Genomic DNA, 25385 nt, shown 5'->3' with positions numbered 1-25385 from the left:
AAATCAGTTGCCAAGCTGCCTTATCAGTTCTTTGGCTACGCAATATTAAGAACAATTTGCACATCCCATGAGTTCCCAATGAGGCATTCTTCACCGATTCGCTTGGTTTAACTGAACCTGCCGTTTATATAGTCGCTTATCAGCTTCGCCGATTTACTCTGGGCGTGGAGGAAATCCACTCGTGAGGCATTTACAATGGCTCAACAGACTGCGCAGATTTATCTTATCGAACGAAAGGTATTTCGCCTTGCCTGCCGCAATATTTGTCGAGTGCTGTAAAAAAAAGAGACACCGCCGGCGGGGTTTTACTAATTGGCTTTGCCAAAACTGCGTGCTGTCAATTGGCCATTAGCAGTCACGAGTGATTAGATAGCGCTGATTAACGGAGGAGTAAGCGGGTAATAAGTGCTCGTTAGAAACAAAGTAATTTGAAAAGCCGTTGCGTGTTATAAGCCATACCTAATGTCAGTGAGCAAAGGCGGCCGTAGCAGTGATGTTTTGTCAGTCAGCAATGCTCAGCGCTTTTCCAGTGCTGCCCATGTTATCGTTTTCTTATTGGATTGCTTAATTTCTAGTACGATAAAAACCTTGTTGGAATGTTCTACTCCTTATTTATCATTCTTATATTAAATTCTAATTTGACATTTGTTTTCCAATGTTGAAGCTTTTTGTGTGGAACATACTTATTTAAATTTAGCTTAATTTGTATATTAATTTATGTAGTAACAAACACTAAAAATGCTTTTAACATGAATTACCCTATTTAAAAATGGCGCGCTTTTGCTCTCAGTTCAGTGTGTAACTGAACTTTTACCGTTTTTCCCGCTGTCGCCAGAACTTTTGGAGAATTCTCGACTGCTCCACGTGGGTCACACTGTGCGAATTCGGGAACGCGTACACAACACGGAGCGGAGTGCGCCGAGATAAAAAAAAAAAGCGGAAAAGCCACCACCAGAGCGTGGACGGGAAAAGGAAAAGCGGATAGAGAGGGCCCCCAAAAACACACACCGCCTGCATTCCTCGCGATTCTCCAGGACACTTTTTTGTTTGCCTGTCATCCCGTGAACCTGTGAACCCGTTAGGCGAACAAAACCTGGCATTCCTAATTCAAAGCTGCATGGTTTGCTGAGTGTGTTGCCCCAGGCTCTGTCACCTGGTCAGTCCGCCCCCTCCATCCCCCCTTTTCCCCACTCCCTGCAAGGCAAAGAGAAATAAGAAGAAAAACGGTAAATCAGCGGGGAATGAGCGCGTTTGTTTTCGGGCAGGTGTGCGTTCCCAAAACAGGCGAAAATCCAGCAGCAGCAGCAGCAGCAACAAGAGGTGGAAGCTCCAGAGTTCCAGCATCCTTAGCATAATTTAATTCGCAAAAATCGAAACCGAAACGAAAACCGAGAAATCGGCTCCTTCGCGAGAGAGCCAGTGCATGTGTATGTGTGTGTCTGAATTTGTGCCGCAGTGTGAGTGAGCAGCAGCATCCTGGAAGCAGGAAAAAGACAGGGAAAATAACAAAAATATAAAAACAGAGGGAGCACAAGCACCTCCTCTCACCAGCGGAGGAGTAGATGGAGTACCAGGAACAGGATCGCCATCAGCATCTAAGTCAAAATAGAGATCGGGATTAGCCAGGGAAGCATCCTCCGATGCCACCGATGCCACCGCAAGGACATAGATACAGATACAGATACCGATACCGATACAGATACACACACCCTGCTTTTGTCCAGTCAGCGGCGCATAATGCAGTGATTATATATCGCTCGTCTGGTGTCTCGTGCAAACTCCCAGTCCCCAGTGACAATTAGCCCCTGGCCCCCCGGCAATCCATCCTGCAGTCCTGCACCCACACACAGCTCCCAGCCAAAGGATACCCAAGGATACCCGAGGATAGCCAAGGATTTTAACACAATAGAAGCAACAGAGCCGCAGATCCCGAAGCGCATCAAGATGACCACGGACTTTCTGTTCCCCAAGATAGCGGACTGCTCCTATGTGTCCTGTTACTGGTGAGTAAATAAATGTAAACACATATATATAGTGGAGATAAATCCCTCGGGCAGGAACAAAAGCAACAGCTAACGACAAACAACAACAACAATAACAACAACTGGGGAGATGGGAAACTTTTTCATTAGGCAGGCGAAATCATTCACCCAACCTTCAGCACCTGAATATCAACACGGCGGCAACGCAGCTAATGGCTCTGATATGTAGGATACCTCCCAGGGGAAGTCGAAAGCTGCGGAGAATACCGCTGAGCCTAATGAACGGAGCACAGTGGTCACTGGCTATGTTAGAAGATTTTTTAAAAGATTTTTAAGGCAGAGTTTATCGCCAATATTTTATGTAAAATTTGTTTCTGGTCTCTGGTTTTTAGAGATTACTTACCTAAACCCAAATTAAATTTGGTGGATGAGACATTTTTAATTCCATATATGGTGTATTAAATAAAATTAAAATTTAACATCATTTTAAACATTAAATTTAATTATCTTAGGACTTGATATTTTTGTGAACTTTTTGTGGCATGTACTTACAAAAGATTAACAGCAGAGTGTAAAGCTGGGGTATCTTCATTATAATCCTTAAATAGGGATTATATAGATAGCAAATTTTCTAGAAAAAACTATTAATCTCCTAGTTTACTTTACCGAGTGACCACTGTTTCGGGGATTAAGCGGCCTATTCCCCAGATGCACATGATTCCCGCTGCCTTTCACACTTCTGTGAATGATTATCTCATGCTTGGCCAGTCCCAACTGCCGAGCGGCTCTTCTTTTAATTATGTATATTTTATTTTTGTGCGTTATCTCTTTTGGCAACAACATTCGCCACTCAACGGAGCCATGTCCTGCGTCCTTCGCCTTCGTCCTGTGCCGCCGCCGCCGACGCTGTTTTCGGATGATTTTCATTATCCCAGGCGCTCGATGTGCCTCGCTTTGCATTCAAATTCGCTCATTACTCACTCACTCCTGTGAGTCCTGTGCTTCCCAGCCGCATCCTTTTGGATCCTCCATCCTCCGCCTCTCCCCCTCCCCCCCACCTTCTGCTCCTCCGTTTAGGCGTCCCGAGCTCGAAATCCTGCTTCTCAGAATCCTGATGCGGCGCCGTTTGGCGCTGCGCAGCTCCAGAAATTAGGTCAAACGGTCATGTCTGCCAACAAGAAAAGCGTGCCGCTGTGTTCGTGTATCCTGCACTTGTCTGTGTGTGCTTGTGTGTGTGTGTTCGTCCTCCTTCTGTGTGGGTTTGAGTGTATGGGTTAGTGTGGGGTAGGACATTCGAAAGGATGTCGACGGGTTTCGCTCCGTTTTTATGGCCACATGCGAGAGGCGCGTTTCGACTATAAAACAAACGACCAACCGACCGTCCGTCCGTCCGTCCGTCCGACCAACAACAAAAAGCCGTCGAAAACCAAAGCAAAAATTAAACAAAATACACACTACCACACGTTGGATAGGATGTGGCTTGTCGCTGTGTTGGTGCAATATTTAAAATGCTAATTGCAAAAATGGCGGCAATGGCGGCGACGAGCGCAAAGTAATGGCAACTTGGCAGGCGGTCCCCCACGGACTTTTCGGCGGCGGGGACTTGTTTATCCTGCCGCATGATATGAGTTTTATGTTCTGCCGCCCACACACACACACACATCCGCACACCCACACACACACTAGCACTCGCAATCACACACTCGCAAATACAAAAAAAAGCGGGCGAACAAAAAATATAAAGTAAGAGGCGCAGAACATAAAAAAGTTTTTACACACGCACACCCATTTACATGGCCAGATAAAATGTCGTCGCGTTCTCTGACCTCATACCACCACCCACCCACTCACCGCCCACCTCCCCCTGTTTAACACCCAACGCCCCCTGCTCCCGCAGGACATGTTCATTGATTAATTCGCAACTGCTCGCGCACTCACATTTGCACTCAGATTCAGATTCATCTCTCCTTCCAGGAAAACTCTGGAAGCTCTCCTCCGCTCTCATTTTCCTCGCCTTTCTCGCTTTCCTCGGCATACACACCACAGCAGCGCCATCTGTGGGTCGCGTGTTGCAGCGGCTCGCGAATTCAAGACACTGCCTTCTGGCATTTTGCTGCCTGCACTGAAAAAGAATTGTATCAACTATCTTTGCATATATTCAAATAATGATAAATTGGTTTATAATACATATGGATCTTATCTTCTTTATTGATCCAATCTTTATTCACAACTCTGAATTGTTATATGAAAAAAATCCAGTTGCAACTAAACTTGTTTTTAACATTAAATGGTTTTTATTTTAAGCTCTAAATTTAGCATTATAAAGTTAATCATCACAACGTGTGATCTTTTCTATGCATAAACAAATTTTTTATTTTTTCTCTCTGTGCATCTTTTGGAGAACCCACTCAAACTGGGTCTTGTGTTGAACCAACCACCACCCACACAACCCCCACCTTTTTGCCCCTTTAAAGCAATCTCTGCCCGGCGGCATTAATAACGCCAGCTCACGATATCGCCGCGAGCCACTTTCAGTCGCGACTTTTGACCGCGCCACTTGAGTGGGTTGTGCCACCTGCCCTTCCTCCTCCAATCCACCGCCCCACCCCCTGCGAGTCCTTGTTATACCTGTTACTGTTGATATGGCCGCCTTTGTTGTGCCACCTAGTTTAATGCCCCACTCACATGCACCTGCGAAGCGGCCGCCCATCCGACATGCGAGCAACAATGTGTGGCAGCCGAATTGATTGGAATTTATTCGAAAGAGCCCCATAAACAGCAAACTGGCAAGGAGCACGGCCCAAAAGCCAGACGCGTGCTAAGCAAAATCGATTATTATAATGCCAAAGTGGCGGCCTGTTGCTGATAAAGGTTAGAAACAGGTTGAGCCACTTGACATTTCGTGCAGGGATTAGCCCCGCACCGAAACTCGGACTTTGACTCGAACTTAATCTGTTTCTCGGGGCAGTGCATCTATTGATTGCTTAACCATGCTTCTGATAAATGTATCTAATTCTTATTCCAGCGAGGAGAACGTGTGGAAGCTCTGCGAGCAGGTGAAGCGAACGCGGCCGGAGGAGCTGTCCAAGTGCTACGCTGTCTTCGTCTCCAATGAGGGACGCACGGTGCCCCTTTGGCGCCAGAAGGCCGGACGCGGCGATGATCAAGTTGTGATATGGGTAAGTTGATAGTGCACTAAGGCACTGATTATAAAACGAACGAGCTGCTGTTCAGATTTCAAAATATTAAACGAACTATAAGCTGTTAAGTGAATAGTAAACATGTTGATTGAAATAAAGTTAATCTTTGATTAATCTTTGGTTTCCCCTCAAAGCTTCTACTAACATTTATTTTTAAAATTCATCCAACCCTTTATCTTCAGGACTACCACGTCTTCTTCATGCACAATCCCTCGCTGAATCGCTGTTTGGTGTTCGATCTGGACACCACGCTGCCCTTCCCCACATATTTTCACAAGTACGTGACGGAGACGTTCCGCTCCGATCTGGCCCTGCGACCGGAGCACCACAGGTGGGTTTCAGAGAGGGTTTTTCATTGCTCTTTGACTAACTGACTTACAATCTTCACAATAGATTCTTCAGAGTCATACCCGCAGACACATATCTCATTGAGTTCTCCTCGGACCGGCGTCACATGCGTCGACCGGATGGCAGTTGGATCAAGCCACCTCCCTCGTATCCTCCCATTCTCTCGAATAGTAAGTATTTAAAAATTCTATTAGAAGCTTTTAAACTCATATCCTGATTTAAAAACAGCTAACATGCACTGTCTGGGGGACTTCATCTGCATGAGCGCAGGAAAAGGTCCGGGAGCGGTCTACAGCCTCTCGGAGTTCGTGCAGAATTTCTACAAGTCACCGCACGTGATGGCGCAGAACAACAAGTAGAGGATGGATACAGGATACAGAATCCAGAATCTCATGGCGCGACATCCCACTGATGAGGAGCGCATCCTGCAACACAACCACATCCAATTGCAAATACAAATCCGTATCGAAATCGTTTTGTCGTTGTCGTTACCAGACAGTTAATTACCAATTGCATACATATACATACATACATATACACGCGAACATATAAATATATTTATGATAATGTATTTTTGTATTCAGGTTAACAGAAAATCAAGTGCAGAATAAGGTTAGAACGCTTGCGCAACGCAGCTCTTGGCGTTCATTTGCATTGGACTTCGATTCTAAAGAAATTATAAATCTAATTATACATTTTTTTATTGTACGTATTGTATTCGATAAAAGCAACCACACATATATGATAGCCGAGGGCAGGGACGATGAGGATTTTTTATTCGTTACTCTCCTCCGAAAGTACTTTATGTAACTCTAAACCTAAGCGAAACGGAAAAGCACCAATTACGAGTAAACAAGCCGGCTGGCGGATATCCAATATTTGATTGGGTACCCGTTGCGCCGATATACATATGGATATGGATATGGATCTACTACCACTTTGCATACTACGCTACGCTCTCGATTCTGTAATTCAATTTTTGGCTAGGCTCAAAGCTAACCCACACCTAAATCTAACCTACACTCTACTCTGAACTAACTCTAAGCGAAATCGATCTCGAAATATTCGAGTTCAGATTCGAGGCGGAATATTTGCATTAAAGCTTGTTAACTTGTTTTACCGTATTTAAACTAATTACTTACCCGTACCGCAATTATTATTGTAATTCGAATATTATCTACTTTGTATACAAAGGATAACCAAATCGAAGCTAATCGAATCGAAGCGATGATTATACTGATAATGTGTATTGTATGTTTGTATCTACATAGCTAGTTTTTGTACGGTTTGTATGCCCGAGGATCCTCAGTCGCATTAGTAATCCCGACTTCCCCTCCCCCGCTCCTTATCCGATAATCCGAACCCCGCTTAGCGTTGATTTCGATATATTTATCGTATCGTTTCCCCGTTCGATTGACGACTTGTGACGCGCAAAGACTGATTCATTATACGCTCTACGGTAGCTGCAGCCCCTTCCAAAAAAAATGAGAAATGCCCTATCTATCCTGTCCCTAGAGTGTCCTTCTAGCCTTCTTTCGATTGTTTGTTGTCCGGCTTCCAACCTTTTACACTCGGATTAGTTAACGAAACTCGCATTTATTTTTGATTCACTGGTTTACATTGGTTTTGGATTTGTATAGAGAGGTTTTTACTCGATTTGTACTTGTACGGGGAATACCATATAGAAATATGAATATATAGAACATAAACGAGAATGTATAAAATTAAATGCTGTGCAAAAGTCTCAAAGTTAAACCTAAACTCTTAATTATACAAAACACGAAACGTTTCTCGATGTTCTCAATGTATCTGCGTTTAGATAGATACCTATACATATATTTATACGATTACCTTTGAGTTGTATTTATCGGTCGGTGTCCACTAAAGGATCATCGGCATTTATCGCTTATCGCTGAATCGAACACAAAGCAAGCGATTGCAATTAAGTGTGTAAAAATCAATTATAAATAGTCACTCACCTAGATAGAGCATACTTATATCGTGTAACCTAGCATATGCGCCACTCTTTTTCTCTTCCAATTTTCTACTCCAACCCGATAACACGGCATATTAACAATATTGGGCATCTCGCGCCAGTACATAGATACTTAACGGGCAGATATATATATACATATATATTATATATACCTAGCTGTAAGCTAATCATTAAGTTTTGGCGCCAGTGCGAGATCTGCGCGTCTTTTTACTCTTTTTTACATAAGTATATTGTATTTAACTGAAACGAATCGCAACTGAGCATAAACGCAAACGATGAGAATCCCAGTCGACGAAGATTCAGATGTATCTGTACCAAAGGAAACTTAACTTCCGAAAAGAGCCGGCTAACATCCTCCTCCTCCATCCGAAATCCGCTTTGAACCCCGCTAGCTGCAAGTGGTTTCAATTCCATGGGTTGTCTCTCCGAAAAATTCCCTCCCCAATACCCAATACCACCCACACATTAGTTGAGGTCTAAGATTTACCACAGATTCCATGCTTTATTGGCCTACGCCTTTGTTAATCTTTTTATCTACCAATTAACCAACGTACCAACTATCGATCGTACTTTTTGATTGTTATTGTACAATATTTTTGCAACTCCCTAGTATTTATACGTGCATTAAAATAAACGCAAGTGAGCAAAAAACCAATGTCGAACGAGACAAGACGCAAATGTAATAACATTCAATTTATGGATCAATGAATTATGATTGTTCTCTCAATTCTGCAATTGTGACGCGCTAATGGAAATCAATATGAATACCACTTAAATTAAAAATACCGATCAATAAAATATTCTTGAAATTGCATTTTAAACAACCCAGTGTTTTCAGATATTATATTTCTTTTTCAGAATTCGCCAGGAGATTCCAAGATTGTGTAAAGTGGGGAATCCCAAGAACCCGATGCTTACAGCATGCGGGTGATTCCCAGAATTAAAAAAATAAACATGCTGAAGGATAAACACAGCATATTCACTCAAATGTGGACATATTTCAAACATTTATTATTTTAAAGGCATATCAACGCTCATGGTATGAGTTAATTGTTTGTTTTTTGCAGTGATACTTTTGATACGTTATTTTCTTTCGAACATTTAAACTTTCATAAATCTTAAGTAATGATTTTAAATTTAATTTTTGTATACTAGGGCTAGTTATTACTTATTTGATTTGCTTTGGTTAATTCATATATAAATATGTTTAATTTTTCATTTTTAATTCGTCGAGTAGCACAACCTGTTAAGAAAGCCTTTCATAAAATGTCACTTTTTAGTTTTTCCAGGGTCAGAAATTACAGTTTTTGTCGGCAAAATCAACGTTGTGGCCCAGTGTGCGCCGGCGAAGATACTTCTCTCGCGGAATCCGAAATCCGAACACCGATTGAGTGTAGAGAGAATGTAGAAAGCGCAGTTGAGAGGTTCCCAACACAATCCGTCTCTGTTGACCATTCAGATACAATTCGGCGGCGTTCGGCGACGGTAGCGATTCGGTAGAGTAACATCAGCGATATGGCGAGGAATCTGGAAGATAACCTGAACCAGGCGAACGGCAGCTACGTTAACTTCGATTCACACCGCAAGGAGTACACGGACCACTACAATGCACTGAGGAACAAGATATACACCGAGTTTAAGGCATCGGGGGTTCTGGGCAAGCTGCTCAATGGATTCACACTGGGCGGTAGGTGGCATTCTCAGTTCTCCAGATGCAACGTGTTCTTACGAGGCAGTGTCTGCAAGCGAAAACTCCAGACTGCAATGGTAACAAATCAGTCTTAGCTCATTTCAAACATTCAGTGCAACTACTGCAAATTGGTTTGTGTCGTCACTACTTGCCGCGATAAGAAAATAAAGTAAAACGAGATTTCCAACCGGAAAGTAAGATTCACGATCGCCGAAAGTGATATACCCTATCTGATAACGAAAAATCCGCTCCATATACGATCTAAAACTAATATTCCTGTTGGTTGGAGCACTAAACTTTAATCAAAATAATTAATTGCCCATTTTTTTTTTTTTTGCAATTTTATAACCCTGTAATGTTTTTCCCAAACCCATAAATATTTATCTGATTAAGAAAGGAAAACTGTTACTTGCTTCCGCAAAAATATTTCTTTTTTAAGGTTCTCAGAAATCTGTCCCTTCTGTAATGGAGGCTACATCAAAAATAATATTTTTCGGTACCAAACGTGCCTTACAACTTCCTGTTGCATACATGAGCACAAGTACAATATGCCCTTACTTCATGCAACTACTGAGTGAAAAAGTCTGGAAGTTTCTCTCCAGCCAACAATTTTTGCTTGACTATTTTAAAATAAATTATCGGTAGTAGATTTGTCCATTGCTTTACAACAACCAATACTTGCAAAGTCTAAATAATCATTTATGTAATTTCTTTCTCCTGGGTAACAAATCGTTTAATTATATCTTATCAACCATTAAACGTAATTTATATTAGTTGGGTCCAGGTTTCTTGAAAAGGGTCATCGCTTGCTTCCGCTGATCTAATCTATATCGTATCGTAAATAGCTGTCATTCATTTAACAAGTTATCAACCATTAACCTGTTAAACATTTCTCTGTTCCAGGCGGCTATGGCGATAACTTAAAGGTGTCGATGCCCGACGAGTTCGATCTGGTGATTCACCTGGTGTTTCCCGAGAACGACAGGATCATCGTGACGGCCGACTCCAGCTTCAGGGGTAAGGACATCGCTGAAATACTCAGAGCACCAATCGCTGAAGGGTTTTAATCTGTTTTGGGCAGGCAACGTGATCTTAGACATGACCAAGGTGCTGGAGACCATCTGCAATCAAGAGCACAACAAGGCGGTCTTCGATCTCCTCAAGAAGATCGTGAACCGCAAGAATCAGCTGCTGGAGGACAAGCTGCAGAGCTTCTTGCAGGGCGTGATGACCCAAACGCTCAACAAGATGGGCAACCAGATCGAAGTGGGCGGCGAGGTCTCGCCCCTTCAGTACAAGAAGTGCGGACCCGCCCACACGATCTTCGTTAAGGGTCGGTATGAGTACTCCGTGGACTTCGTGCCGGCCATCAAACTTTCGGCGGCACAGTGCGTTTTGGCCCCGGAGCAGAGGAAACACTTCGGTGGCACTCCCTTCTGGGACGCCGTTCCCAAGCCGATGAAGCCAGCCAAAAACGAGAACCCCTCCTTCCGAGGCTCGTACTACGATGCCGAGCGGAGGCTGCTCCATGACAAGAACCACCTGAAGAACGCCATCCGGCTGCTGAAGCAGCACCGAAACACCAAGAACAACATGGGCAACCTGAAGAGCTACTTCATCAAGACGATTTTCCTGTGGGAAGTGGCCAAGCAGGACGGCAGTTACTGGAATAAACCGGTCAAAGATATAATGACCGAGGTGATCAATCTATTTAATAATGACTCGTTCCCTAACATTATCCTTATCCATCTTTTCAGACGCTGGACAAGTTGCGTAATAACCTATCCTTGTCCTCGAAGAAGGGCAAGCTGCTCTTCTTCTGGGATCCCAAGCTGGACATGATCGCCCATCTGACCGACAGCCAGCGACAGGACATGGTGAACTGCGTGGTCAAGTTCCAATACATTTGCCTTCGAGCCGATGCCAATCTCACCGGCGACATAAAAAACAATGTGCATTGCTCCTTCAGTGAGAAAAGCAAATATATTGCCAAATCGAAACTTTAATAAACGAAACCTTATCTCTATAGGCAACGGCAAGGAGAAAGGGCCAGAAAACAAAGCTCCCAATGGTCAGGGCAAGAAGACCAATCCCCAACCAGTTCAGGAAAGTCAGAAGAAGGTTGTAACTACCCAAGCGGAAGCTAAGCCCAAACGGAAGTTGGATCCTGCTTCTACCAAATCCAATTCCACTTCAAAGGAGCACTTGAAAACGGACTCGGCTTCACTCAAACCAAATTTAAAACCCAGTGAGCAGAAGAAGTCCGTGGAGGTTCTTAACGGAACCAAGGAGAAGGTGACTCCTGCTCCAGTTAAACCAAACCCAAAAACCAGTGAGCAGAAGAAGCCCTTGGATGTTCTTATCGGAACCAAGGAGAAGGTGACTCCTGCTCCAGTCAAACCAAATCCAAAACCGAACGAGCAAAAGGCGCCCAAAGGGGTTCAGCCTAACCAGGCAACGAAGAAGGAGCAGCCTGCCATGAATCGCAATCCGAATGAAAATGGAGCGAAGCCAAAGACCACCGACTCGAAAACTGAGCCTCCATCGAGCGAGAAAAAGGAGCAGTCCAGTTGCTTGGTAAACTAGTTTCAAGATAGTGAAAGCTGGAGCGGCGGTGATCTGTGAGTTGAAGGGGATTTATTAACAGCAAAATGAAAATAAGTTTTGATCTTAACCGTTCGATCTTAAGTCTAGTCCTTGCCTCCGATGGCCGGGTGATGTGGTCGTCGTTGTTAAGTCGCTTGTGCCCTTACAGGCCTCCTCCGGATCGGTCCACGCTGATCTTCTGCTTCAGGTTGGCCGCCTCGTGCTTCTGCTCCTCCAGCTCCGCCATGCGCGCGAATCTTGAGTAGGCCACGTCGCCCGTCTTGATGGCCGACATCATCTGCAATTGCAAAATGGTTAGAAATCATATTTTAGAAAGTATCTTAAGTTTATACAGGTCATCTTGAGATTCTCTTGGGAATCTAAATAAGTTTTACTATTAAATACATTGGTTTTATAAAAATTAATAAGCTTTTAATCAATAGTTAATGGTATATGAAACTTCCATAAGATTTCCCTAAATCGTTTAGCTTACCTGAAGGTACTCGTCCAGCTCCACCTGGCCGTTCATGTTTGTGTCGATCTCGCGCAGGATCTCGTGCAACTGCTCGCCGGAGACGTCGCCATCGCCGAAGCTCTTGAGTGCCCGCCGGATGTCGTTGATGGAGACGTAGCCCTTCTTGTCCTTGTCGATCAGCTGGAAGCGCTTGATGTACGTCTGGATCTCCTCCTTGGACAGCTTGATCGGGATGCGCTCCTTGGAGGTGCGGTTCACCGAGTGGCCCATCTCGTTGGCCAGGAACTCGGTGGCCGCCTTGATCTGGCGCTCCTTCTCGTCCTTGGACCACTGTAGCTCCTCGCCCATGATGTCCACGATTACGGGCAGGGCCTCCTGGGCCGCCTGCACATTGAGGAAGGCCAGTCGCAGGCGACGTGCGATCATGTCCACCGCGGTGCAGGCGTACTCGCGCACTCCGTAGCGGATCTCGGCGTCGATGTAGGGGAACTCCGGGTGGATGCGGTTGCCGATGATGGGCCACCGCTTGCCGGTCAGCGAGGCCATCTTCGAGACGGCGAACGCCCGGTCGCCGTACGACTTGGCCAGGTGCTGGGCCACCTCGCACTCGAGCCCGAAGTCCTGCACCAGTCGGATGTACATCGTGGGGGTCCAGCCCTGACCGCCCTCGATCTTCAGGTAGGCGGTCACCGCCTCGGGACGCTCAGGCTTCAAGTTGCAGGCTGTAAAGGGAATCGAAAGGTTAAGTGCTCTTTAGTCACTGAATTACCAAAAAGGATTTAAAGCTAGCTTTCATAATTGAATTTAAATTAATTCGATCTATCATCAATTCGATCTATAATCAGCGAACGTTTATTGATACCATTGGTGTCAAAAGGTTTCACTTGAAACCCCTTGAAGATCAAGACCCCAGGGATACCCAGACTCACCTTTGATCGCCGCATCGATGGTGTGCTCGGCCATGGCCCTGTAGGTGGTCCACTTGCCGCCGGCGATGGTGATGAGATTGGAGGGGCTGACGTGGACGATGTGGTTGCGGGCCAGCGACTGGGTGTCGTCCTTGTTGGGGTCGGAGACCAGCGGGCGGATGCCGCTCCAGGCGGAGAGGACGTCGCCGCGACGCACCTCCACGTCGGCGTTCAGGTAGTTCTTGATCTCGCTGAGGATGAACTGGATCTCGTCCTCGGTGGGCGTGGGGTTGTGGGTGATCTCGCAGGGCAGGTCGGTGGTGCCGGCGATCGTCTGGCGCTGCCAGGGCAGGAAGAAGATAACGCGTCCGTCGGAGGTCGAGGGATCCAGCAGGCCCATCTGGTCGGGGCTGTAGTAGCCGGGCAGCACGATGTGGACACCGGAGCTGGGGCAGCAGATGCTCTTCACCGTCGGGTTGTCCATCTTGCGAATGGAGTCCGTGAACGGACCGGCGGCGTTCACGATGCACTTGGCCTTCACGGTGAACTCCTTGCCGGAGATATGGTCCTTGACCTTGGCGCCGCACAGCACCTGCTTCCCGGTGCCGTCGTCCTTCTTGAGCAGCTCCTTCACCTCCACGTGGTTGCACACGGTGGCTCCATGACGGGCAGCGGTCAGCGCCACCGCCAGACACATCCTGGCATCGTCCTGCTGACCGTCGTAGTAGACGATCGCTCCGCACAGCTTGTCCTTCTTGAGCATAGGGAAGAGCTCGAGGGCGTCCTTCTTGGACAGGTAGTAGGAGCTCTTCACGTTGCGGTCACCGGCCACCAGATCGTACGCCTTGATGCCCACCCAGTAGTAGGGAACCTGCCACCATCTGCGGAAGGGGGAAACCATTAGTAAGAGGAGTTTAAAGAAGGTAAGGAGAAGTGTCACAGAGTTTCTAGCTGTTACAGTACTTGAACTACAATTTAAATATATAGTGTCCCTATAATATTGATATCCAATGAAATAAAAAAAAATAGATATATCATGATAGTTAAACAAATATGATGACTAAATGATGAAGATTAATAATACCAATTAATCACAAAACTTTACTAACTACATTTTCGAACAAATTTTATAAATAATGAAAAATGTACTGTTTAAGGTAATCTTTAATTCACTAAATAGCTTTCTGTGACACCTCTCTTAAAGGATTTCTTCAATTTACGTGTAGACTGGCAGCATGATGGGCAGAGGGTGGGTCAAGTGGGGCGCCGATTCGAGCATGGTGGCGCGTTCCGCGAGCGCCTCCTTGACCATGCGGTACTGCTCAAGGTCTAGCTGGGATTACAGATGACAATTAGCACTCTACAATGGAGGATGGTCTGGAGGAGATGGCAAACTTACGCCCAGGATGGCCTTCTGCAGATATCGCACTCCGCCGTGGATGAGCTTGGTGGAACGCGAAGAGGTGCCGCTGGCAAAGTCGTCCAGCTCCACCAGAGCGGTCTTCAAACCTGTTTAAGGGGAGAGCTCTTTTTTAAGAATTTCTAGTTTTTAAAAGGATCATTTCCAACTTACCTCTCGTGACCGAATCCAGAGCACATCCAGCTCCAGTGGCTCCTCCGCCGATGATCAGCACGTCGAACTCCTCGCCGCTCATCAGGGACTTAATTTGATCCGCTCGTGGAGGCAGAGTGCGCTTCCTCTTCGGCGGAAGGGTCTGAGCATTGTTTACCTAAGGATACAGGAAGGTTTATTATAAATACCTCCCTATATTATATGGGATATCAGGCAATTCGTACCACATGAGGTGAGTTCCAGCGGTCCAGGGTGTATGAGGCCAGAACGGATCCCACACAGGCACTGGCGGCTGTGACGCCGAACTTGAACATTCGCGAGGTCATCTCGAAGGATCTCTCACGAAGCTAATGAAACGATCGAGTATTTGATTGGGCTGGAAAAGGGATGCCGGGAAACAGCTCATAAGTATGCAACAAAAACAGTTCATGTTGAGTTCCACAAATGGAAATTTGAATATTATCTTGTTGGGTTATAATTATTGTCCGAACTGCACCTTTTCTGTCTTTATATTTTATTAGTGAAAAATATTCGTTATATTTTAAATTGTTACTTTTTAGATACACATTTCATAATAGCAACCGAATAGGAAGTGTTGTTTTATTGTCCTTAACACACTTTCTTATTTAATAACTTCACAAAAATATATTTAGAGAAATTGAATTATAAGTTTTGACACCAATATCACTTTATTTTTTTGGAACAACAATCCGCTGCATTCCTTCTGTTCTATAGGTTGTCATTTGATTTCACTATGACTATGTTTTTGCTGAACACTAATCCCGCTGCCGTGACACAAATGATTTAGAATCTCAAACTTAAAACTTGTTTTATATACATATGTATATCTGTCAGATAAATAAGAATCTGATGATATCACAAACACCATAAAATCGCGCATTAAAAACACATAAAGCTCTCTGGCGCGCTCATTCACAGCTGACCGAAGCTTTGTCGCAGAGCTTTCTTCCAACATTTTGCTCTCTTCTCATTGGAAGTGCGGCGAGTGTTCCATTCCATTGCCATCCATCGGATTCCGAATGAGTGTTAAATCAATACTCAGATGACCAGATAAAGAAACGGATTCCATGCGAATGTGGGGACCCGGAACACTGGGTCCAAAACAGAGTTCAAGCGAGGACGTACTTTTGGGGGCTCTCGAACCCATCAACACCCCATCCGATTCGAACCAATTCAAACCGATTCGAGTGGTGACTATGTTTACCTTTTGGCTTCCAGGCCAGCAACAGACTGAATCCGAGAGGGTGAAACAGAAAAAAAAACCGAAATCGCCCGATTTCCGACGACCGAGAATGAGTATGCGAATGCGAATGCGAACGGAACGTTTTTAGCGGGCGTAATAGCATGTGAAAATGATTACATCAGAGTTTGAGTCACTTTCCCGTCGACTTCGCGCTTTTCGCATCCGCACTCGGCCAAGGCAAATCGGTTATTGAGCTCACCTAGCGCTCTTCTGGCCGTTCGTTCTATCCGGGGACTCCGGTTCCAATTCCGGATTCGTGTGGCTGCCTGGAACTGCTGAGCTTGAGAACTGGAAGCGAGTATCCGTATCCTCCGCTTGCTCCGTCCGTTTGATTCGCCAGTCGCCGTCGCTCTGCGAAAACTGCACTGCCTGCAGCTTTTTTCCGCCGCTCGACAAAACTTTTGCAGTGCAGTTCGTGGCTCGTGCTCGGTGCAATCAGCTGTTGGGCCACGCCCCCTTGCGCCGGCAACCCTCTTTCGGCCCGGTTAATTAGCCAATTTGGCAGATTTCAAGATGCCAGGTATTCGCCAGATACTCGTGCTGCGGCATTTAGTCGTGTTTTTGTAAGAGATGCCAGCGAAATCGCTTTTATTCAGTTTCCAAGTGTCACGGCAATATCCTTTGATGGGTTATTCCCCTTTTTTCAAGGGTTTAATATCTTTATCTTTCAAATTGTTATAAAACAATTGATGTCTTTATTTACTTAATATCTCTCAATGTATTTCTAGTTTCAGTATTCGCTGTTTTATATCACTTTATATAAATAAATTTGTAGCAACCACTTATATCACTTATAATCCGTTCATTTGTTTTAAAGTATTGGGCATTCACATTAAATTATGCAAGAATACCGACAAGGCCAGAAATTTTCCATCGAAAAAATAAAAATAATTTCAAATCACATTTTAATTCGCGCATGTATTGTTTAATTAGGGAAATGTAACACAGATACTTGAACGGCGATAAAGAAACATCAGTTCTCTATAAATTCTTTGTCTCAAACGATTTAGCCGAGAGAATAGCAAACCTCCCGATCTAAAGAGATCTCTATATAGTATACTATATGTACGAACCACTCGCACTTTTTCTCGGTTCTACCTCGATTTTGGCACCTGCCAGATGCGCCCACGTTGTGCTCGGAGCGGATTTATTCTGTAACTGGCGGCGCACAGGCAGCGTATCAGATATTTTTATTGTTTCGCGCTCTTCGCACGGCAGATTATTCAATTATGTGGCGGGTGATAGCGATTGGATCGCGGGGCAACCGTTCTGCTCTTCCGTGAATTTCCACGGCGCCTCGCAATCGGAATCGAATCAGGAACCGAATCACTCTGCGCCGATAAGAGGCAGCATTTCACAAGTGCTTTACGCATTTCGAGGGCACCGCGTTATGAATGAATCATGGATACGAGAGCCCCCATCGAAGCAAATGGTTAAATGGATATCCGTTTCGGAGATGAGGGGCCATTAGCCCAGACAGAGAGCAGACGGAGCAGCCGGAGCAGGAGACTCAAGTACGGACGTCTGTGCGATTCGCGGTTCGGATCTACGTCACCGTACACGAGATGGCTGGCTTGGGTTAGGTAGGTCAGTTCACTTGCGCAATCCGGCAAGAACTTTCCATGGCTATTTATACGCGACGAGACCCGCCAATCCGCCGGTTCGAACCAACCAACACAACACACAAAACAGAACAGAAACACAGTACAGACCTACAAACGACCTTGGCATTCCCTTACCAAAATTAAACGTCTGGGCTAATTGTGCCGAAAGCGCAGTTATCACGCCGCCTGTAACTGATACAAAGTATCCAACGGATTGTCCGGCGGAACACCTTGCACGCTCCCACTGCGTGGAGAGCGCTCCGCCCACGCTGGAGTACCAATATTTGTACAAATGGCAACAAGACGACGTCGGAGACGCATTCCAACACAGGAAAAAAAATATTTCAATGCTAACCAATGGAAATAGATATTAAATATCTTTAACAGGATTGTATCTTTTGCAAAAGTGAATAGAACCAAAATAAGACGTTCCGAAGTATTATGATTACTTTTCTGACTTATTATTGATTTCTTTACTATAGTAAAGATTTTTTGTTTAATTTAAATCGAATATTATTTTTTAATAGATTTTACACATTTTTTCTCAGTGCATGCTTTATAATATATGTGTTTAAAAGCTCGTCGACGTCGCCAGTCGTATCTCTATCTGCCGATGTCGGCAACGACGCGTTGTTTGCTAGCACGTGAACTTTATCAGTGGACGCGACGGAGGGCGGGGTAATTTGACTTTGCCGCGACCAGAACAGCAAATCAACCAGATAGGGTTCGTTACCGGCACCGGGGACTTGCCCTCCAATGAAGGTGCCACTGCCTGACCCCCAAAATATCCAGCATAATCAGCATTAAACCGCAAATAGACGACTTCAATATGCTCTATTGCAAGTGCTGTTTATAATATACGAAGGAGTTATTGAATATAGAATTTAATAGCATCATGATTACCTATCCACAATGTTATCATTGATAAATTATCAAAGTGCGTAGTGACTATCTCATTCATTCAGCTCGATGGGTACTAATCGCTAATAGACTCTAATCATATTAATTGTTTACCTGTCTGCTTTGAAGTTCATCTGCCTCGTCACTATTGCCGCAGACAAACCGACAAATTGATCAAAACACACTTTTAATAGATTAGATTGGCTGGGCTATAATGCGATTCGATTAAGTTATGAGGTATTGCTGTTCGAAACTTCGGACTCAAGTACACAAATCAGATTAAACACTCTCAACTGCCAAATTATGCACTTGCATTTAATACTTTTTTATGGCTGCTATTTTAGAAAGGTAAAGCAATATATTCATTTTTAACACCTGTGTGTTTTGGGCAGAGTAATGGCCTTTGATGGTGGCTCACACTTGCTGCTGTAGTTAATGACCTGGTACCAGCCCTCCCACATCAAGTAGTCCTTGGCGCGGTGAACGGTGAAGCATCCTTTGAAGGTGCACTCTTCCTCCGGCGGATACGGATAGCTGGACCTGAAGAGCGGATGGTTATTCCGCTTAATTCCGGCCTTTTCCGCACATAATCCGGTGACGAACAAGTCCTCCAGGAGCACCATCTTCGTGCCCAGCGAGGCTTTGTACAGACGCGGCACCACATCGATGGACGTCAGGTAGCCGGATCCGCACAAGTATGGGGGATACACTTTACCACGAAACATGTACGATGGCATGTACCATTTGTTCAACTTGTTGGTGATCGGATGCACGTTGCAGAACTGGCGTCCGTACATCACATCCTTAATCTCCGTCAATCGGGTCCGCCTCCATGTGGCCATGTACGTGTCCCGATAATGGTAATAAGCAGTGACGTTGTTCACCGGAACCGTTCCTCCGAGCAGGAAGTGCAGCAGATTGGGCACATTCACGAAGGTGTCGTCGTCGCACTTCAAGTAGAAGGCAGTCGTGTTCACGCAGCTTTGGCTGATGTGCTTCAGAGCCATAATCGCCTTGATGGTCAGGTTGTTGTAGGTGTCCATGAAGTTCTCCTGGATGATATCATTATACTTTTCCGCCTCCCTGGCGACCGCCTCATTCTCCCACAGAGAAGCTAGGTTTCGGCGGCCCAGAATGAAAACAATCCGTACGGACGCCTTCAAGGAGGCACCCTCTCCACTCAGATACTCGGCATAGAGCTTCACACGCTCTGGCAGGACTTCCAGGTATTTCCCCTTGAGGTGGCCATGGAGCTTCACAAAGGACGAGTAGTTAAAGTCGGTGGAGTTGCCCCAAAGCATTCGAATGGCGCGTCGCCGATCGAAGTGGTGAACGAATGAGCAGACTGCGATTGTCAAAAAGGCCTTGCTCTGGCAAAAACCTCGCGGAACAATAATCGCAGTATCCTGGTTTGGATCCAAATAATCAGATATACTTCTGGGCGTATCGCGTCCCCAACCAGGAAGAGAAGCTGCCAAATACATATACAATATTAAGATTCAAGACCAAGCTTCGTTATCATACATTAGCTTACCATTCCGCCTTATGGGATCCTCCTTGAAGGTTAGTATCTTATAAACCAAGTACAGCGCAATGCTTATAACCAAAATCTTCTTAAATATTTTGATAAGCACCCGCCAAACTCTTGGTAAATGTATACGAACTTGTTGCCATAGCTTGAAAGGTATCCTTAAGGACCTAATATTCATTTTTTCAATAAAAAATGCTCCTAGTTGACAACCCATGAAAAGCCAGCCATACATTTAATCAGAATGCAAATGAAAAACACTTGGTTTATGCTTTTTAGAATTTTATTCAGCTTTTTTCGAACAAAAACACAACTAGATATTTGGCAATCTTATGCAATAAATATTTTTTCTGTCTTTTCTATCACACGTTTACAAAATTATTACAAGTTATATAGTTATGAAGCTTACACTTTTTGTGCGTGAAATCAGACTAACTTGCAGTTTTTGTGTGCAATTATTTAAACTCAAGGAAGCTTTAAAATGAAAACGAATAGGAGAACAACAAATGAACGTATGAAGTGTGCGATTTAGTAACTAATTTGAACCAAAGGGTTATATATATATATACGTATGTGATATCAGATCTCATGTATGAAAATAAATACTTACACTTTTATGATAAAGTCTAATGGTTATTATTAACTCTTCAATTCTTGGGAAGCTGTAGTGTTCCAAATATACATTTACGATACTGTGTGTGTGCATTATTTTTAACGTTGATATGGAGTTTTGGGGTGCCAGCCTTGACAAATTTAAATATCTTTTTACGTATACATATTAACACTAAATGAGTTTTGCAAACGTTTTGTTTTTCTTTTTTAAGGAATACGAGAGAATTTGGTAGAAATACCATGAGCATACTTGGCTAAAAAAAATTTCAGATGCAAACAGTATGAGTGGTTATATATCACCTTTGCCTGATTACGTTCTATATCCGAAGCAGGTTTACAAGTAACTTCAGGAACTAAAAGTCAAAAATCTCTATCGATGTAGTTTAAATTGGGCCTTTCCTTTTGCCCAGAGAGCAGGGAGAGGTGAAAGACATCGTGGCCACACCCGCTGTTTAACAGATCGGTCGCTTTCGCAGTCGCGTTTGGTTAAAGTAGCGTCCTGGTGGCGGGCACTTAATGGAGTAGTCGATCACGTGAATCCAGGCCTCCACCATGCTGTCGTCCTTCATCTGGTGCTGAGCTATGGTCCCCTTAAAGGAACACAGCTGCTTCGAGTGGGTGAAGCTGAAAAGCGGATGGTGGTGGGGTCTAATTCTTGCCCGCTGGGCACACAGCCCAGTGATGTACACGTCCTCCAGGTAGACCAACGTAGTGTTTAACGAGGCTTCAAACAGTCGCTGCACCACATCAATAGACAGCAGATAGCCGGCGCCGGATAGGTACTTGGGATACTTCTCCGGCTGGAACATATACGAGGGCATGTACCACTTGCTGCTCACGTCGCTCACGGGTGCCACGTTGCAGAACTGGTGTCCATACATCACCTCCCTGCTGGCGTTCATTCGACTGTGCTGAGCAGTGGCCAAATAGTTGGATCTATCATGGTAGTCCAGCGTGTCGTTGTACAGTGGAATAGTGCCGCCGAGCAGAAAGTGCAGCAGATTGGGCACATTCACAAATGTGTCGTCGTCGCACTTAAGGAAGAAGGCCGAGCTGTTTGAGCAGCTTCGACTGATGTGTTTCAGAGCCATCACAGACTTCAGCGTTAGATTGTTGTAGCTGTCCACAAAGTTCTCCTGAATGATGTCATTGTACTGCTCCGCTTCGGTGTGAATCCGACTGAGGGTCTCGTTGCCTACAAGGGCATCTTCCCGCTGGCGACCCACTATGAATACAATTCGCACTGAGGCGGTAAGCGATTCGCCCTCGCCATGCAGGTAATCTTCGTACCGCTTCAGACGCTCTGGGAGTGGCGGCAGATAGTGGCCCTTTAAGTGACCATGGAGCTTGGCAAATGCTGGGTAGTTGAACTCGGTGGTGTTGCCCCAGGTCTCGCGGATAGTCTGTCGCTGGACAAAGTTGTCGAGCCCTGTACAAACAGCGATTACCAGGAAGGTCTTGTTGCGACAAAAATCCCGGGGAACAATGAGAGCTGTGTCGTGCACGGGATCCAGGTAGTCGGCTGTGCTGCGGGAGGTCTCCAGAGTCCAGTCGGGCAGTCCAGCTGAGAAAGCAAACAAAGTATTAGAATTTGACAAAGAGAGGATATTTTTAGAAATATATTGTCCCACCACTACGCTTGTGCACATCCAAGTACATGAGTGGCAGGTATACCAAAAGAAGCAGGAATATGAAGATCGCGCTCAGCGTGTAGCAGCCGAGGCGTCTCAGCATCCTGGGCAACGGCATACGAGTCCTGCGCTGCATCTTCCTCAGTTTGGCTTTGCTCCGTGGTGCTCCGCTGGCGGACACTGACTCTTCGTCGGATCCGGAGGCAGCTGCTCCCGAACTGGCGGAACTGTCCGCCGAAAGGAGCGAACACTGCTCCTCGCCGTTTGCTGGATTCCATGCGCTGCTCATTTGGCTGCCGGTTTAGTTTTCTGTTCTGGGGTTGGTCCGCATTTCATGGGGCACTTTTCATGTTGGCTCTTTTTTTGGGTTCAGTATATAGTCGATAAGGATGGTAGATAAGGGCTGGAACAATTCGGTACTTGTGATTCACATTTAAGTGCTTTTAGAAGAGCTAAGTCAATTTAATTGAAGTCCAATCAAAACAGATAAAAAGCGAATTTCTTTGTCAGCTGATTACGAAAATAGTAGGGACCTCGTGACTATCGATAAATGAGCTGCCATCGCCAGCCTCCGATAACTATACCTTCAGTTTTTAAATATTTAAAAATTATTTTCATCTCATTTATGAAAAACACTATCAAATAATGGCTGTTCCTGAAACTGAATATTTCTCCAAAAAATTAAAACCACTAATAATTGTTGTGCTTAATACTTGTCTATGTATAATTTTATTGAAAATGTGTTATGTACAATGAATTCGAGAAAGGTACGCTCCTAGTACGTCAAAATTATCCAGCGATTTAGCGCTTGGAGGAGGTCCGAAAAATGAAAATTAATGTGCTAAAAGTCAGTGATTGTGCTTAGCCTAGGTTATATTAAAACGGGGACTACACGTAAGCTCCGTCAGATTAAATTGTAAAGGATGAGTAGCCAGCCCATAAGATGTTTAAATTGTGACAATAATGACCTGGGACCAGCCCTAGAAATCGGCGTCCAGGGTGAAGACGTTGTCCAGGCGGTTTGAGGCCACTCCCATGCGCTGGTATTCGCCAACCTTCTTCTCGAAAAAGTTTGTCTTGCCGTCCAGCGAAATCATCTCCATGAAGTTAAAGGGGTTCTTGGTGTTGTAGATCTTTCCAACGCCCAACTCCACCAGCAAACGGTCGGCCACGAACTCGATATACTGCGACATCAGATCGCAATTCATGCCGATAAGGTTCACTGGCAGGGCATCGGTGAGGAACTCCTGCTCAATGGCCACCGCATCGCGAATGATTTCAATGATGCGCTCTCGCTTGGGTCGCTGCACAAGGTGCTGGAACATCAGCACTGCGAAATCGCAATGCAGACCCTCGTCCCTTGAGATCAGCTCGTTGGAGAAGGTCAGTCCCGGCATCAGGCCTCGCTTCTTCAGCCAGAAAATGGAGGCGAAGCTGCCGCTGAAGAAGATGCCTTCCACGGCGGCAAAGGCGATGATGCGCTCCCCGAAGTTGGCTGACTTGGAGGAGATCCAGGACATGGCCCAGTCAGCCTTGCGCTTCACCGCCGGCATCGTTTCGATGGCGTTGAACAGGTACTCTCGCTGGTGCGGATCGCGGATGTATGTGTCGATCAGCACACTGTACATCTCCGAGTGCACGTTCTCCATGGCGATCTGGAAGCCGTAGAAGCAGCGGGCCTCTGTGATCTGCACCTCCTGGCTGAAGCGCTCCACCAGATTCTCATTGACAATGCCATCGGAGGCTGCGAAGAAGGCCAACACGTGCGAAATAAAGTGGCGCTCGTCGTCCTTCAAGCGGTGCCAGTCGGTCAGGTCCTTGGACAGGTCCACCTCCTCCACGGTCCAGAAAGAGGCCTCAGCCTGGGAATAGTAAAGGGGAAATATATAGCGCAATTGACATAAAATATACATATCTGTACTTTTTAACAAGAAACTGAAAAGCTGGTGAAATTGAAATAAAATTAAGCGGGAATAGTTATCCAATACCTTTTTTTAATTACATGTAATTACAGGAAACCCCAGATTGAATTTAAATTCATAAAATTCCGGTCACGAGTTAGTTAAAGCAAATTGTAATTGGCTTACAAAAACAATTGAAGCCGAGGTACACACATATTTTTACAAGTGGTTTTATTTTCTGTACGTATTCGTTATCTCTGTTACACGTTCCCGCCAAAACGACAGCGTGGATCGTCGTTGGGTAAATAAACCATGTTGCAGTGAATCAGAGGAGAGGAAGGGTCGGGTTTTCGGGAGTGGGGGTTGCTGGGGTTTATGAGTTAGCTATCATGAGAGTTGATTCATGCAATCAAACACGTCGACTACGTGACCGGCTTTTGGCGCGCTTTATCTCAAAACACCCGCCTTTTCACAGTTTTTGCCGCCCGAAAATCGGATTTTCACCACCAACATAGGAAAACTTATGAAATACATATGGTAAACTGTATGTATACATACCTTCTTGTACATCTGCCAGATATCATGGTATTGGATGGGAAAGATGACGAAGCGTCGGGGATTCTCGCGCAAGAGGGGCTCTAAAGAAGGATCAAAAGGAGTAACCGACTTTTCCGTAAGGGAATTGGCCGATTTTCCTACTCCGTTCTCTGTAGAGAATTCCTTGACCAACTGGCCGTTTGCCTCGTGGCCAATGGACATCTTGCGAACGTTGTTGGCGCTCTCCGTCAGAATTTTCTTGCTTGGGCTCTGTTTACACGAAAAAAAACGAAAAAAGTGCAACCAAAACATAAATTACTTATTTGCTGCATAGTACTATTTTGCCGCCTGGGAATTACGTATTACGTCTATGTTTAGCTGTGAACTTTTGGTCATAAGAAGCGTGTCACTTACCTTCAGTGAGAACTTCTCCATGTTGTCCGCAATGTTTTCCTTAGATGCCATTTGAGATTTGTTTGTGATTGGATTAGTCCTAAGGGGTTGTTTTTTTTTCCTCAGTGGTGTTTATGATGAAATTGTAATAGATTCCGGAATTTGTATCTTTAACGTAGGGTTCGAATTTTCAGTGGCAAATGATCTGAGAAAGGCTGCTTCCGAGGTATTTATGCCGGGCGGCAATGTTTCGATTT

The 25385-nt window shown here is 45.1% G+C and overlaps 6 protein-coding genes across 8 annotated transcripts; 2 read left to right on the top strand and 4 right to left on the bottom strand.

The window, feature by feature from the left end:
- The first annotated feature begins 862 nt into the window (after window positions 1–862).
- LOC108087631 (protein N-terminal glutamine amidohydrolase) lies at window positions 863–6654 on the top strand. The gene is made up of 5 exons (XM_017185088.1): window positions 863–2003; window positions 5008–5161; window positions 5365–5513; window positions 5576–5700; window positions 5759–6654. Exons 1-5 carry the CDS (start codon window positions 1945–1947, stop codon window positions 5887–5889), a joined length of 618 nt encoding a protein of 205 aa, XP_017040577.1. The 5' UTR covers window positions 863–1944; the 3' UTR covers window positions 5890–6654.
- Window positions 6655–8802: 2148 nt separating this feature from the next.
- LOC108087626 lies at window positions 8803–11807 on the top strand. The gene is made up of 5 exons (XM_017185083.2): window positions 8803–9213; window positions 10120–10233; window positions 10298–10914; window positions 10974–11184; window positions 11246–11807. Exons 1-5 carry the CDS (start codon window positions 9042–9044, stop codon window positions 11800–11802), a joined length of 1671 nt encoding a protein of 556 aa, XP_017040572.1. The 5' UTR covers window positions 8803–9041; the 3' UTR covers window positions 11803–11807.
- Window positions 11808–11836: 29 nt separating this feature from the next.
- Window positions 11837–17208, bottom strand: LOC108087625 (glycerol-3-phosphate dehydrogenase, mitochondrial). Of its 3 annotated transcripts, none has more exons than XM_017185082.2 (8): window positions 17121–17208; window positions 14983–15134; window positions 14759–14915; window positions 14585–14694; window positions 14406–14518; window positions 13207–14066; window positions 12296–12999; window positions 11837–12100 (listed from the first exon to the last, which is right to left on the bottom strand). In XM_017185082.2, the coding sequence occupies exons 2-8, from the start codon at window positions 15082–15084 to the stop codon at window positions 11966–11968; spliced, it is 2181 nt and encodes a 726-aa protein (XP_017040571.1). In that variant the 5' UTR covers window positions 15085–15134; window positions 17121–17208; the 3' UTR covers window positions 11837–11965. The 3 variants fall into 3 exon arrangements, with proteins under 3 accessions (XP_017040571.1, XP_017040569.1, XP_017040570.1); XM_017185080.2 differs by lacking the exon at window positions 17121–17208 and adding an exon at window positions 16222–16386; XM_017185081.2 differs by lacking the exon at window positions 17121–17208 and adding an exon at window positions 15984–16200.
- Window positions 17209–18820: 1612 nt separating this feature from the next.
- On the bottom strand, window positions 18821–20289 carry LOC108087734 (beta-1,3-galactosyltransferase 1). Its single transcript, XM_017185255.2, has 2 exons — window positions 20061–20289; window positions 18821–19997 (listed from the first exon to the last, which is right to left on the bottom strand). Exons 1-2 carry the CDS (start codon window positions 20287–20289, stop codon window positions 18895–18897), a joined length of 1332 nt encoding a protein of 443 aa, XP_017040744.1. The 3' UTR covers window positions 18821–18894.
- Window positions 20290–20319: 30 nt separating this feature from the next.
- On the bottom strand, window positions 20320–22817 carry LOC108087733 (beta-1,3-galactosyltransferase 1). The gene is made up of 2 exons (XM_017185254.1): window positions 22298–22817; window positions 20320–22230 (listed from the first exon to the last, which is right to left on the bottom strand). Exons 1-2 carry the CDS (start codon window positions 22584–22586, stop codon window positions 21119–21121), a joined length of 1401 nt encoding a protein of 466 aa, XP_017040743.1. The 5' UTR covers window positions 22587–22817; the 3' UTR covers window positions 20320–21118.
- A 177-nt stretch (window positions 22818–22994) lies between these two features.
- Window positions 22995–25369, bottom strand: LOC108087723 (ribonucleoside-diphosphate reductase subunit M2). Its single transcript, XM_017185244.2, has 3 exons — window positions 25150–25369; window positions 24757–25005; window positions 22995–24159 (listed from the first exon to the last, which is right to left on the bottom strand). The coding sequence occupies exons 1-3, from the start codon at window positions 25198–25200 to the stop codon at window positions 23278–23280; spliced, it is 1182 nt and encodes a 393-aa protein (XP_017040733.1). The 5' UTR covers window positions 25201–25369; the 3' UTR covers window positions 22995–23277.
- Window positions 25370–25385: the final 16 nt, after the last annotated feature.

This window comes from Drosophila ficusphila, unplaced genomic scaffold, assembly GCF_018152265.1.
Source record: "Drosophila ficusphila isolate 14025-0441.05 unplaced genomic scaffold, ASM1815226v1 contig_414, whole genome shotgun sequence".
NCBI classification, from domain to species: domain Eukaryota; kingdom Metazoa; phylum Arthropoda; class Insecta; order Diptera; family Drosophilidae; genus Drosophila; species Drosophila ficusphila.
The sequence above is the reverse complement of the archived record's forward strand: the minus strand, read 5'-3'. Positions and strand labels throughout refer to the sequence as shown.